We start from the raw sequence: 12,831 nt of genomic DNA on the forward strand, positions 1-12,831 counted from the left end.
ATGAACACCTGAAGATTCGTTATGAGGATGGTTAGTGGGGTTTTAGCAAGTTTCAGATTAATGGGAAGAGGGGATTGGGGCAACTCACACTGTGATGGGTAAATGCAAATCTGTCCTAGAGCCCTCATTTTTGAAAGTAATAATAATAATAATAGTAATAATGTTGGTATTTGTTAAGCGCTTACTATGTGCCAAGCACTGTTCTAAGCGCTGGGGTAGACATAGGGGAATCAGGTTGTCCCACGTGGGGCTCACAGTCTTAATCCCCATTTTACAGATGAGGGAACTGAGGCACAGAGAAGTTAAGTGACTTGCCCACAGTCACACAGCCGACAAGTGGCAGAGCTGGGATTCAAACTCATGAGCCCTGACTCCAAAGCCCATGCTCTTTCCACTGAGCCACGCTGCTGTAATAGTAATGGTGGCAGTATTTGTTAAGCACTATGCTAAGCACTGGGGTTGAAGCAGCATGGCCTAGTGGGTAGAGCACGGGCCTGGGAGTCAGAAGGACCTGCGTTCTAATCCCGGCACCGCCACGTGTCTGCTGCGTGACCTTGGGCAAGTCGCCTAACTTCTCTGAACCTCCATTACCTCTTCTGTAAAATGGGGATTAAGACTGTGAGCCCTACGTGGGACAGGGACTGTGTCAAACCCAATTAGTTTGCATCTACCCCAGCACTTAGAACGGTACTTGACACATAGTAAGCGCTTAATAAAATACCATCATTATTATTATATTATTATTATTTCATCCAAGATAATCAGATCGGAGACCGTTCCTGTCTGACATGGGATTCACAGTCTAATGGGAAGGGGGATGAGAAATTGATTACCCATTTTACAGATGAGGAAACAGGCACAAAGAAGTTAACAATTCACCCACAGTTACACCTCAGAAAAGTGGCAGAGCTCGGGTTAGAACCCAGATCTCTTGACATCTGCCTGATTTCTTCCAAGTTTCTAAATTATCTGGTTTCTCTGATATTTGGAGACTCAACTTCAGTGACATAAACATAAGCTTGGCTGAGACCATTCAGGAGTTTCTCATGATACAGGTGCTTGTGGGAAAGGATTTACTGAGTAAAATCTTTACAAATGAGATTGAAACAATCCTAATTTGGGAATCTTGTTCTTTGGTCAGAGTGGTTCTGTGGTCAGAAGATTTTTAGAAATTGTGCCAAATTCCCACCCCTCACTCCCACTGTCCTTCTCTACCCTGGATCATTTTCCCTTACTCTAAGTCCCTTTCCAGCTCTCTCCCAAGAGATATCCAACAGTACACTAAGAGAGGTGGAAGAGGCCTCTGGAGAAGTTCCAGCCTGATGGGCTTAATTTTGTTAACAGAATAGTTTGTGGGGTCATCAGGGCCAAAGGTATGAACTCTTCTCCCAAGTAGTGGGTGGTTCGGTGAACATAAGGTCATTAATGGAGGAACTGGGAAATTAGATTTACCTCCACCTATAAGCAGCTACTGCCAGTTGAGCTAGAGCTGCAGCAGGAAGAACCAACAAAGCCAGTCCAGCCATCAAAGAACAGCTGATTACTAGGTAAAGAATTTGGTTGGATTTAAATGCAAAGGTAAGGTGAAGGTTGACGGTAAAAATTGGACGTGGATGGGGATTGTGGATTCAAGATGAAGACAGTTGGACTGGGGACGTGGCTAGACATGAAGTTGACGTGGGTGGAGGTGGCTAGGCAGAAGGTCTATGGAGAATGGGGTAAAGGGAGTCTGAGTGTCATTGATTAGTGGGGGCAGATAATCTCCCTAAAAATAGGGGTCCTCGGGGCCTAATTTCTCTCTTTTCCCTCTTTATCCCAACATACATTATTGGCAGGTTTAGCTCCATTGCTATAAATGTGGGATCGGCAAAGGCCAATGAAACACATATGGAGTATATGTAAATTTTAGTATCATCTGGCCCAGGTGCCTTGTAAGGATGTTTTGTTTTTCCCCTCCACATTATTTATAAGGACCAATGAGAAACTTCTTTATTATTCTCATAAATTGGGAGAGTTTCCTGTAAAATGATAGCAATTGGATGTTAGAGATTGGTAGAATCCTAGAGCTAGTTTATTTTAAATGGTAGTTTTTCCAATCGTACAGCTGCTGAGTTAATTTTGATTGTAATAATAATAATGGTATTTGTTAAGCTCCTGTTTTGTGCCAAGCGATTCTAGAAGGAACAGATCATGCTAAGACTGTGAATCTAAATCAGAGAGGATGGCTCCTTATTTGCCCTTCAAATAACTGCGGAGATCTGTGAATGTCTACTTGTCTACCCCAGTGATTATCACAGTGCTTGAATAATATTGAATGGAGTGTACAGTTATCTTCACATTCACACTGAGTTTATCAGTAGGTTCTCACCTAGGGAGGAGGAGGTGGTGGCATTTAAGGGGTGTGTCTAAGTGAAAATGGGACAAAAAGACTTCTTTTGATAAGGGATTGTTGCTATTCTGTTCTCTATTCTGTATTCTGTCACTCTGAAAAAGTGCAAATGGAGCCAGTCATGGAACGGGTCCCCAAGCACATATCAGAGTGCACTTTGGAATAGTCCGACCCTGGCGGTGGGCTGAAGTTGGGGTTTAGCATGTCAGGACCCATGCAGGCAGATGGTGTGGAGCCCAGGCCAATGGGCATGTAGTCAAGAACTAGCATGGGCTAGGGAAGCAGTGGTACCTAGTAGAAAGACCCTGGGCCTGGAAGTCAAAGGGCCTGGGTTTTAGTTCCAACCCTGCCACGGGTCTGTGGGATCTTGGGCAAGTCACTTATTTTCTCTGTGCCTCAGTTACCTCATCTGTAAACTAGAGATTAAGACGGGATATGGATTGTGTCCAAACTCAGTGCCTGGCACATACTAAGTGCTTAATCAAGAAATGATATTTATTAAGCACTTACTATGCACAGGCTATAGTAACCACCTGGGAGAGTACAGTACAGCAGAATTAGCACCCTCATTCCCTGCCCCTAAAGGGCTTACAGTCTAGGAGGCGACAGACATTAATATAAATAAGTAATTGATAATATATAATTTAAAGATATGTACATAAGTGCTGTGGAGTTGAGGGTGAGGCAAATATCAAATGTCCAAAGGTCACAGATCCAAGTACAACAAATACCATAAAAAAAAAGAAATAGCTGTGGGCGTCATCATCCAGGATGGTGAATGAACGTTTCTCACGTCCTTGTATGATATGGCTCGGGGTGTTTAATTGAAGGCAAGTTGAAGTGTGATTGAAGTGAATGAATGACTTCAGTGAATAATTTCAAGTGAATGAAATATGACTGAACAAAAGTGTGAGTAAATGACCAGTGATTTGTTAGCAATTGTTAACTTCAAGTAAATACCCAGTTAGCACCTCGGAAGAGTGTTAACCCAATCTGGGGGGATTAATTCTGTTATTTAGCCTGCCTGGATTAAACAGTCGCCTGTATAATTTAGCTTCCTGGTTTTTCCATTCACTTTATATCTGAAAAGAGAAGGTAGAAAGCAGCTAATGACCTGTAATCCGTTAGCAAATGGAAATGTAAAGTTCACTTATTATTATTATTATTAGGGGTAGTTGTAGTAATAACTACATGGTAATGATCATGGGTTCGAATCCCGGCTCTGCCACTTGTCAGCTGTGTAACTGTGGGCAAATAAATACTATTGAATAACTTCTCTGTGCTTCAGTTACCTCATCTGCAAAATGGGGATGAAGACTGTGAGCCTCATGTGGGACAACCTGATTACCCTGTATCTACCCCAGCACTTAGGACAGTGCTCTGCACATAGTAAGCACTTAACAAATACCAACATTATTATTAATAATCTTCCCATTCCTCCATACTAAAGTCGATTCACAATTCCCCTTCAGGGACATGCTCAGTTTGTTGAAGGACAGGAACAGAGGGGCTGCAAGAATGATTGGCTATCTGTGTCTAAATTACATTTTTCTGTGAGACCAAGTGGAGATCGGGGACAGAAATACAAGGCTGCCACAGGCACAGATGTACCCAATCGTGGCCCTGTAACCTTTTTTGAAAAAAAAGAAATCACGAAAAATTATCCTCCTTTAAAATTTTATTTTTTATATACATTCTAAAGCTATTCGCTCAAACTTGAATTTTAGAAACGTAAGCAACGGTCTCACATAGCAGTGAAGGCATTCCATAGTCAGCCAAACCCACGATCTCGGGATGATGGCACGAAAGGACACTTGACCACAGATGTGCGAATGACTGTGTGGTAGAGGTCAGGTAGGCAGCCACAGAAAAATGCCCTTTAAGAAACCCTGTTGGAGATAATACGGCAGCGTCCAAATCCCGCCTAAATCCTCTGTTTAGACCGTGAGCCCGTCACTGGGGAGGGATGGTCTCTATCTGTGGCTCAATTGTACATTTCAAGCGCCTACTACAGTGTTCTGCACCTAGTAAGCGCTCAACAAATACCATCGAATGAATTAATAACACCAATAATAATAATACTAAGGTTGGTATTTGTTAAGCGCTTACTATATGCAGAGCACTGTTCTAAGCTCTGGGGTGTACAGGCTAATCAGGTTGTCCCACATGAGGCTCACAGTCTTAATCCCCAATTTACAGATGAGGTAAATGAGGCCCAGAGAAGTTAAGTGACTTGCCCACCACAGTCACACAGCTGACAAGTGGCAGAGCTGGGATTCAAACCCATGACCTTTGCCTCCCAAGCCCCTGCTCTTTCCACTGAGCCACCGTGCTTCTCTAAAGGGAAGCACCAAGGGAACGGTGCCACCGATGCCAACAGCTCCAAAGGGGCACAACCCCACCCACCCACAGAATACAGAGACATGCAGAGACAGGCCGAGATATGAGAGAGAACAAAGATATGCAACAGTAAAGGGTTGTAGAAACCGATGAAGATGGTGGGGAACCCACACACTACAGAACAGTATTTTAAATATTCTGAACCGTGAACGTTTCCCCCTGTTCTTAAAAGTGTAGTTTTATTAAAGCAGCTGCTTCAATGCATTTTTCTGCCCGGACCGCCAGAGGGCTTTTGACATCCCACGCGAAAGGACCGCATCCGCAGGACATAAAAACATTTCCAGTAAAACACTGCGGGGCTCAGATTTTCGGGGCCCAACTTAAGCCGTCCAAACCCCATAAGCAGCAACTTCAGGACACGTAACGCCACACATTTCTTTCCCCTTAATGTGGGACACAAGCAGCATGGGGAGGGGGTGGCATTCAAAGCCCACCCTACCACCCCCGTAAGCCCAGCCCCGAAGGGTCTTGTCGCAGGCCGGGTCCGGCCTAGGCGTAGCTTTAAATTTATAGTACTTCACTCTGACACGTTCCCCCGAATCCTCCGTTCACAGCCCAAAGAAAGAACCTGCAGCAATGAAGATAGCATCTCTTCCAAACGCTCTCCATAGAGCTGATGGATCCATCACTGGGATTTATCGAAGGCAGAATGCTGTACTAGACGTGGGGGAGAGTATGACACAACAGAGTTAGTATACAAGTTCCCTGCCCATCAAGGGCTTACAGTCTAGAGGAAATCGCTCCAAGACACTATCCAGGAAACCCTGCCTTGAGGGCTGTGTGAATGCAGGGACCTGGGAGAAATTCTTAAAATTATTTGCATATCTGGGTAACCTCTGGACTGTAAACTCGTTGGGGGCAGGGAATGTGTCTGTCTATTGTTATGACACTATAACAATATAACAATAAATATTGTACGCTCCCAAGTGCCTACTACAGTGCTCTGCGCACAGTAAGTGCTCAATAAATATGACTGACTAAGGATTTGATGGGTTGTTTGTAGCCACAGAGTTAGAACTCTCCTTTTTCTTCCTCCCTACCCTATTCATCAAGATTCAAATTGTATTTGGGAAGTTGATTAGGTAAATCAATCAGTGATATTTATTGAGTGCTTACTTTGTTTAGAGCAGAAGAACAGATATACTGTTTCTCCTTTTTTCCTCTTCCTAAGGATGTATATGGAGGGTCACCACTGTTTATCATCAAAGCCTTTCTGAAACCCCACCTCCCCTAGAAGGCTTTTCCTCCATTTTTCCCCTCCTCAGGTCACATCCTACCAACTCTGCACCAATCAATCAATCAATTAATAGTATTTATGGAGCGCTTACTGGGTGCAGAGAGCATGATACTAAGCTCTTACAAGAGTACGTTATAGCACACTGGGTGGATACGCTCCCTGCCTACAAGGAGTTTACAGTGAATAGTCACCACCTTAGCACTTTTGCACTCCCCACCTTCTGTTACACTTTTGTAAATACTGATTCATATACTCCACCATTTATACACTCCTGCCTCTTACCTGTGAAGTATTTTGTTCTTCTTTCCCCCATTACACTGTAAACTCCTTGTGGGCAGGAATTGTGTCATTTACCTCAGTTGTCCTTTCCTAAGTGCGTAGTAGAGTATCGTGCACACAGTGGGGGTTGATAAATACTATTGATTGATCGACTGATCGATCAACAGCATTTTTTGAGTCCCTACTCTGCACAGAATAAGCTTGGGAATAAAACACAGAGTATAAAGCATGATCCTTATTCTCAGAAATTTATTCATTTATTCATTTATTCACTCATTCAATTTATGATATTTAGAGATCCGTATTTTAAAGAAGCCATTAGAGGACCCATTTTAAATTAAGAAAACTGTTCTCATAGTTTTGTAGTACTGCAATGTGGTCTACACTAGAAAATTATCCTGGTAAAGTTCCCCCTGAAATAGCTGTATAATTGAGTCCAGAGGGTTTCTTCAGGCCTGAATTTACCAGATAATCTCTTAGTGTGGTCCCAGTAAAAATTGTGGAGAATGCGCCACTCTAAAATCTGTTGTAGGTCTTATAAAAAACACAACTGGAATGACATCAGAGATCTAAATATGTTGCTGTTTTTTTGTACTAACAGGGTGTGGGAGGAGGATTCATATTGTAGGAAGCTGTTTATCCAGCTTCAGTTTTCCAAACAATTTAATAATAATAATAATAATGCTGGTATTTGTTAAGCGCTTACAATGTGCCAAGCACTGTTCTAAGCACTGGGGTAGATACAAGGGAATTAGGTTGGCCCACGTGGGGTTCACAGTCTTCATCCCCATTTTACAAATGAGGTAACTCAGGCACAGAGAAGTTAAGTGACTTGCCCAAGGTCACACAGCTGACAAGTGGCAGGTCCGGGATTAGAACCCATGACCTCTGACTCCCAAGCCCGGACTCTTTCCATTGAGCCACGCTGCTTCTCTTCAATTTATTATCCAAAGCTGGTTTTTAATACCATATTTCCATTTTATAATCCAGATTCCTGTGTCTACGACAGCCCCCACACTCCTAAAATATCACATCACACTTCTTTGGATATTGATACTCACCCTTCAGTTTGGCAAACATGATTCCTTTTGCTTTTATGTCATTCCAGGTAAGTGATAAAAAGTGCTAAGACATTTAATAATGATGGTTTTTATCAAGTATTTACTATGTGCCAAGCATCGTGCTAAGTGCCAGGGTAGATTCAAGATAATCAGATCAGACACATTCCTTTCCCTCAGCCTAAGAGGGTGGAGAGCAGGAATCTTATCCCCATTTTACAGATGAGGAAATGGAGGCAGAGAGAAATTAAATGACTTGCCCCAGGTCATAAACAGGTAGGTGGAAGAGCCAGGACTAGAACCCAGATCCCCTAATTCCCCAGCCTATGCCATTAGGCTATGTGAGATGATACTGGTAGTGTAATGTTTAAACAGAGCACCTAAATTGTTCATGGGTCAAGGAATTTTCTCAAAGGGAAATTCCAAGACACAAGATTTGAACTATAGGGCCAAATTTAACACTATGCACCCTTATTAACAAATTCAGTTCTTAGGAAAAGCATAGGAAAATTAATTGATCTGGATTTTTTAATTATGCCAAATACTCAACGTAGGTTGTACGTTTCATCTGGAAGTTAATATCTGCCCTGACTTTGGCTATATTTCAGCAAAAAATGTTTGGTTTTTTTTAAACAATTCTTTTTAAATAAGATGGGTGCTGTGATGGTGGTCGTGGAAACGGAAGTTAAGCAGCATCAGCGATTGATTGAGACATGTTCTTTGACCTCAGTGAGCTTACACTGGTGGTGAAGACAGACACAAAATCAATCAATTGTACTTACCGAGTGCTCACTGTGTGCAGTGCACTGTACTAAGTGCTTGGGAGAGTACGATATAACAGACGCGGTAGACACATTCCCTAACCACAGTGAGCTAGCTCACAGTCTAGAAGACGAACTCAATATTTACAAGTACAGTAATCAGAATAAATGATTTACTGTTTAATTGGCTATACTTAGCTATACACATACATGGATGTCTAAACAAGATTTAGGAGGGGTTACCGCTAGCAGACTTCTGTTGGACTCACTGTCCTTTCATTAGAACTAGTTGGACTTCTGCTTTCAGTTCTTCCCTAGAAAATGATGTGCGGAGCCAGTGTGATCATTTGGGCCTAAGAATATCTACTGCAGCAGCAGAGAGGCAAGGAAAGGTTCTGCAAAATCAGCCAGTTTATTGAGGACTTACTGTGGGCAGAGCTCTTTACTAAGTACTTGGGAGAGTACAACACAATCAAATTGGTAAGCAAGATCCCTGTCCACATGGAGTTTACAGACTAGAGGAGTCAGACATTAAAATAAATTACAGAAAGGGGAAATAGCAGAGTCTAAGGTTATGTACATAAATACTGTAGGGCGGGTGGTAGAGTGAATGTAAAAGTGTTGAAGGGTTACAGAGCCAAATGCATAGGCGAACCAGAGGGGAAGGCAAATACGGTGAGGAAATGAGGGCTTAGTCAAGGAAGGCCTCTCGGAGAGGATATAATTTTAGGCGGGCTTTGAAGGTGGAAGGTGGGGAAAGTGGTGGTCTATCAGATATAAAGAGGAAGGACATTCCAGGCCAGAGGGAGGATGTGGGCAAAGGGTCGGCGTCGAGACAGATGAGATTGAGGTAGAGCTTGGCATTAGAGAAGCCAAGTAAGTACATCGGCTGGGATCTAATAGGAGATCAGAGATAAAGTTACAGGGGACAGAGAATTGATAGAGTGCCTTGAAGGTGATAAGGGGTTTCTGTTTTATGCGGCAATAAATGGGCAGCCACTGGAGATTTTTGAGGAGTGGGAGATGTGGTTCTTTTAGAAAAATGGACCGGGCAGCAGAATGAAGTGCCTTGTTCTCGCCTGTCCCACCGTCGACCCCTGTCCCACGTCCTACCACTGACCTGGAATGCCCTCCCTTCTCACATCCACCAAACTAACTCTCTTCCCCTCTTCAAAGCCCTAATGAGAGCTCACCTCCTCCAGGAGGCCCTCCCAGACTGAGCCCTCCCTTTCCCTCTGCCCCCTTCCCCTCCCCATTCCCCCGACTCCCTCCCTCTGCTTTACCCCCTTCCCCTGCCCACAGCACTTGTTCATATTTGTATCTATTATTTATTACTCTATTTTATTAATGATGAGTATATATCTATGATTCTGTTTATCTATTTTGATGGTATTGATGCCTGACTACTTGTTTTCTTTTGTTGTCTATCTCCCCCTTTTAGACTGTGAGCCCGTTGTTGGATTGTCTCTATCTGTTGCCCAACTGTACATTCCAAGCGCTTAGTACAGTGTTCTGCACACAGTAAATATGACTGAATGAATGATTTTTTGAGAGACTGTCAGTAAGTCAATCACATTTATAGAGTGCTTACTGTGTGCAGAGCACCGTACCAAGTGCTTAGAAGAGTACAATATAACAGTGTAACACATATTCCCTGCTCAGTGAGCTTACAGGCTAGAGGTTGTGAAGTTAGAACTACCAGGATTTGGTGACAGACTAAATATATGCATTTGAATGAGACAGATGAGTTGAGGATAACATCAAGGTTACAGACTTGTAAGGCGAGGAGGAAGGTGGTGCTGTCTACAGATATGGGAAAGTCTTGGGGAGGACAGGGTTTGGGTAGGAAGATGAGCTGTGATTTGGACTTAAATTTTAGGTGTTGACGGATCATCTATAGAGGGAGGTCCTGAAGGCTGGAGGAAACGCAGGACTGCAGAGAAGGAGAGAGGTCAGGACTGGCGAAATAGATTTGGCAATCCGTCTCGTAGAGATGATAGTTGAAGTCATGGGAGGGAATGACATCTTCAAGGGATTGGGTGTAGATGGAGAATAGAAGGGGACCCAGAACTGAGACTTGAAGGACTCCCATAGTCAGAGGGTGGAAGGCAGAGAGCCGGTGAAGGGGACGGAGAAGGAGCAGTCAGAGAGATAGAAGGAGAACCAGGAGAAGGCAATGCCAGTGAAGCCAACATTTTTTTTTTTTGTGGTATGTGTTAAGCACTTACTGTGTGTCAGGCACGGTTCTCAGTTTTAGAAACTGTTTCCAGGAGAAAGGGGTGGCCCGCAGTGTTGAAGGCAGTTGAGTGACTGAAGAGGATGAAAACTGAGAGGAAGAAAATGTGGGAAATAAAGATTTAGAAGTGTATTTTAAATCCCTATTTGCCCAATCAATCAATTGTATTTATTGAGCACTTACTGTGCACAGAGCACTGAACTAAGCGATTGGGAGTGTTCAATATAACAGTTAATAATAATAATAATAATAATAATAATAAGTATAATAATGGTATTTGTTAAGCACTTACTACGTTTCAACCATTGTTCTAAGCGCTGGGGTTGATACAAGCTAATCAAGATAGACCCAATCTCTGTCCCACATGGGGCACACAATCTTAATCCCCATTTTACAGATGAAGTAACTCAAATAAATGAAGTGGCTTGCCCAAGGTCACACAGTAGACAAGTGGCAGAACTGGAATTAGAACCCAGATCCTTCTGACCCCCAGGCCCCCTCTATCCACAAAGCAATGCTTGTTGGTAGACTCCCCTGCCCAAAGGAACTGACAATCTAGAGATGAGCGTTAAATTCACTCATGTGATTAGGGTCAGTCCAGATTTTACCCACTTTGAGAATGAGGTTAGCTAACATCTTTTACTATTGACAAAGCACCTACTATGTGCAGAGAAGACTGTACTAAACCATTTGGAGTGTACAAAGTGAAAGAAAATAATAATGTTGGTATTTGTTAAGCACTTACTATGTGCCAGGTAGAGTTCTGGGGTAGATACAAGGTAAGCAGGTTGTCTCACGTAGGACTCAGTCTTCATCCCCATTTTACAGATGAGGACACTGAGGCACCGAGAAGTCAAGCGACTTGCCCAAGGTCACACACCTGACCCCATCCTTGTCCTCAAAAGCAATGTAATTATTCATTCAATCGTATTTATTGAGCGCTTACTGTGTACAGAGCACTGAACTAAGCACTTGGAAAGTACAATTCAGCAACAGAGATGATTGCTGCCCACAATGGGCTCGCAGTCTAGAAGGGGGAAGAGAGGCATCAAAACAAGTAAAGAGGCATCAGTATAAAGAAATGGAATTATAGATATATGCACATCATTAATAGAAATAGTTATAAATACGTAGATATATACCCAAGTGCTGTGCAAAGGGAGCGAGTTGGGGCGATGGGGAGGGGGGAACCAGCCATCAAAACGAGGCATCAAGATAAAGAAATGGAATTATAGATATTTGCACATCATTAATAGAAATAAATAGTTATAAATATGTAGATATATACCCAAGTGCTGTGCAAAGGGAGCGAGTTGGGGCGATGGGGTGGGGGGAGCCAGGTATCAAAACAAGTAAAGAGGCATCAAGATAAAAAAATAGAATTATAGATATATACACATTAATATAAAATTGTAAATATGTAGATATATGCCCGAGTGCCGTGCAAAGGGAGCGAGTTGGGGCGATGGAGAGCGGGGAGCCGAGGAAAAAGGGGGGCTTAAGAATTTGCAGGAGCATTTAAAAGCTTCAGGAAGAGAGAGACGGAAAAGTGTCCGGCGCCCCAAAAGCTGGACAAAGGGAACTGAGTGGTAGAGACCAGGGACCCACCGAAGTGGCAGCGGTGAAGCGAGAAGCAGCCTGGCCCAGTGGCAAGAGCCCGGGCTTGGGAGTCAGAGGTCGTGGGTTCTAATCCCGCCTCGGCCACTTCTCAGCTGGCGACTCTGGGCAAGTCACTTCAGTGCTCTGCACGGAATAAATGCTCAATAAATACTACCGAATGAAGGGGCCTCGGGCCCCTCATCCGTAAAATGGGGGTGAAGACTGTGAGCCCCACGTGGGTCCGCCTGGTGACCTCGTATCTCCCCAGCGCCGGGGTAGCAGGCGCTGCAATTACGAAGTGCCGAGCGGCGGAAAGGGGGACAAAGGAGGCGCTTATTGTTACAAAGTGCCGCGGTCTTCTGACCCATGGAAAGAGAGGTAGCGTCCGGGCTAACGTTTTTGGAGCGTCGGCAACGTTTGGGCAGCGTTGGTGGGGCGCCGGTGGGGCGGAATGGGGCGACGGGTCCAGCGCCCTCTCGTGTCGGAGGGAGGGAGCGGCCTTCGGCGGCGGCGGCGGCTCCTGACCCGGAGGCGGCGGCGGCGGCGGCAGCGGCGGCGGTGCCCGGATGGAGGCACGTCATTGTCCCCCGCCGGGCGGCTCAGCCTCTGTGCGGCGGCGATAGCGGCGGATGGAGGTGGAGGGAGCGACGAGCAGAGCCCGGTAATTCCCCCCCATCCTCCCCCCCCGGGGACGGGGCCGCCCTGCCCGCCTCCGCTCCTCCAGCCCGGGCCCGGTCCTCCGCTCCCGGCCTCGGGAAATAATGCGGGGGGGGGGGGGCTCCGCCCCTCCTGCTCGACCCCCGGGCTCGGGAGACGTCGAGGGACAAGGCACGGTCTGTGTGTGTATGTGTGTGCGTGCTGGGGGCTGCTCC

The 12,831-nt window shown here is 44.7% G+C and overlaps 1 protein-coding gene across 5 annotated transcripts in view; it reads left to right on the forward strand.

Annotated features, from left to right (window-relative positions):
• USP42 (ubiquitin specific peptidase 42) overlaps positions 1 to 12,831 on the forward strand; it is a 64,560-nt gene that overhangs the window by 12,847 nt on the left and 38,882 nt on the right. For 3 of the 5 annotated variants that reach the window (XR_003756764.1, XM_029057419.2, XM_029057422.2), the window contains exon 3: positions 7,296 to 7,413. The exons of 1 other annotated variant lie outside the window; for it this stretch is intronic. Coding sequence is in view for 2 of the 4 variants with exons in the window: in XM_029057419.2 (XP_028913252.1) it covers positions 7,384 to 7,413 (30 nt within the window). In the remaining 2 variants the exon portion in view is untranslated. Of the gene's footprint in view, positions 1 to 7,295; positions 7,414 to 12,567; positions 12,621 to 12,831 lie in introns of those variants that run through there. One more of the 5 variants, XM_029057426.2, reaches the window with a different exon arrangement.

Source organism: Ornithorhynchus anatinus, chromosome 2, assembly GCF_004115215.2.
Source record: "Ornithorhynchus anatinus isolate Pmale09 chromosome 2, mOrnAna1.pri.v4, whole genome shotgun sequence".
NCBI lineage: Eukaryota > Metazoa > Chordata > Mammalia > Monotremata > Ornithorhynchidae > Ornithorhynchus > Ornithorhynchus anatinus.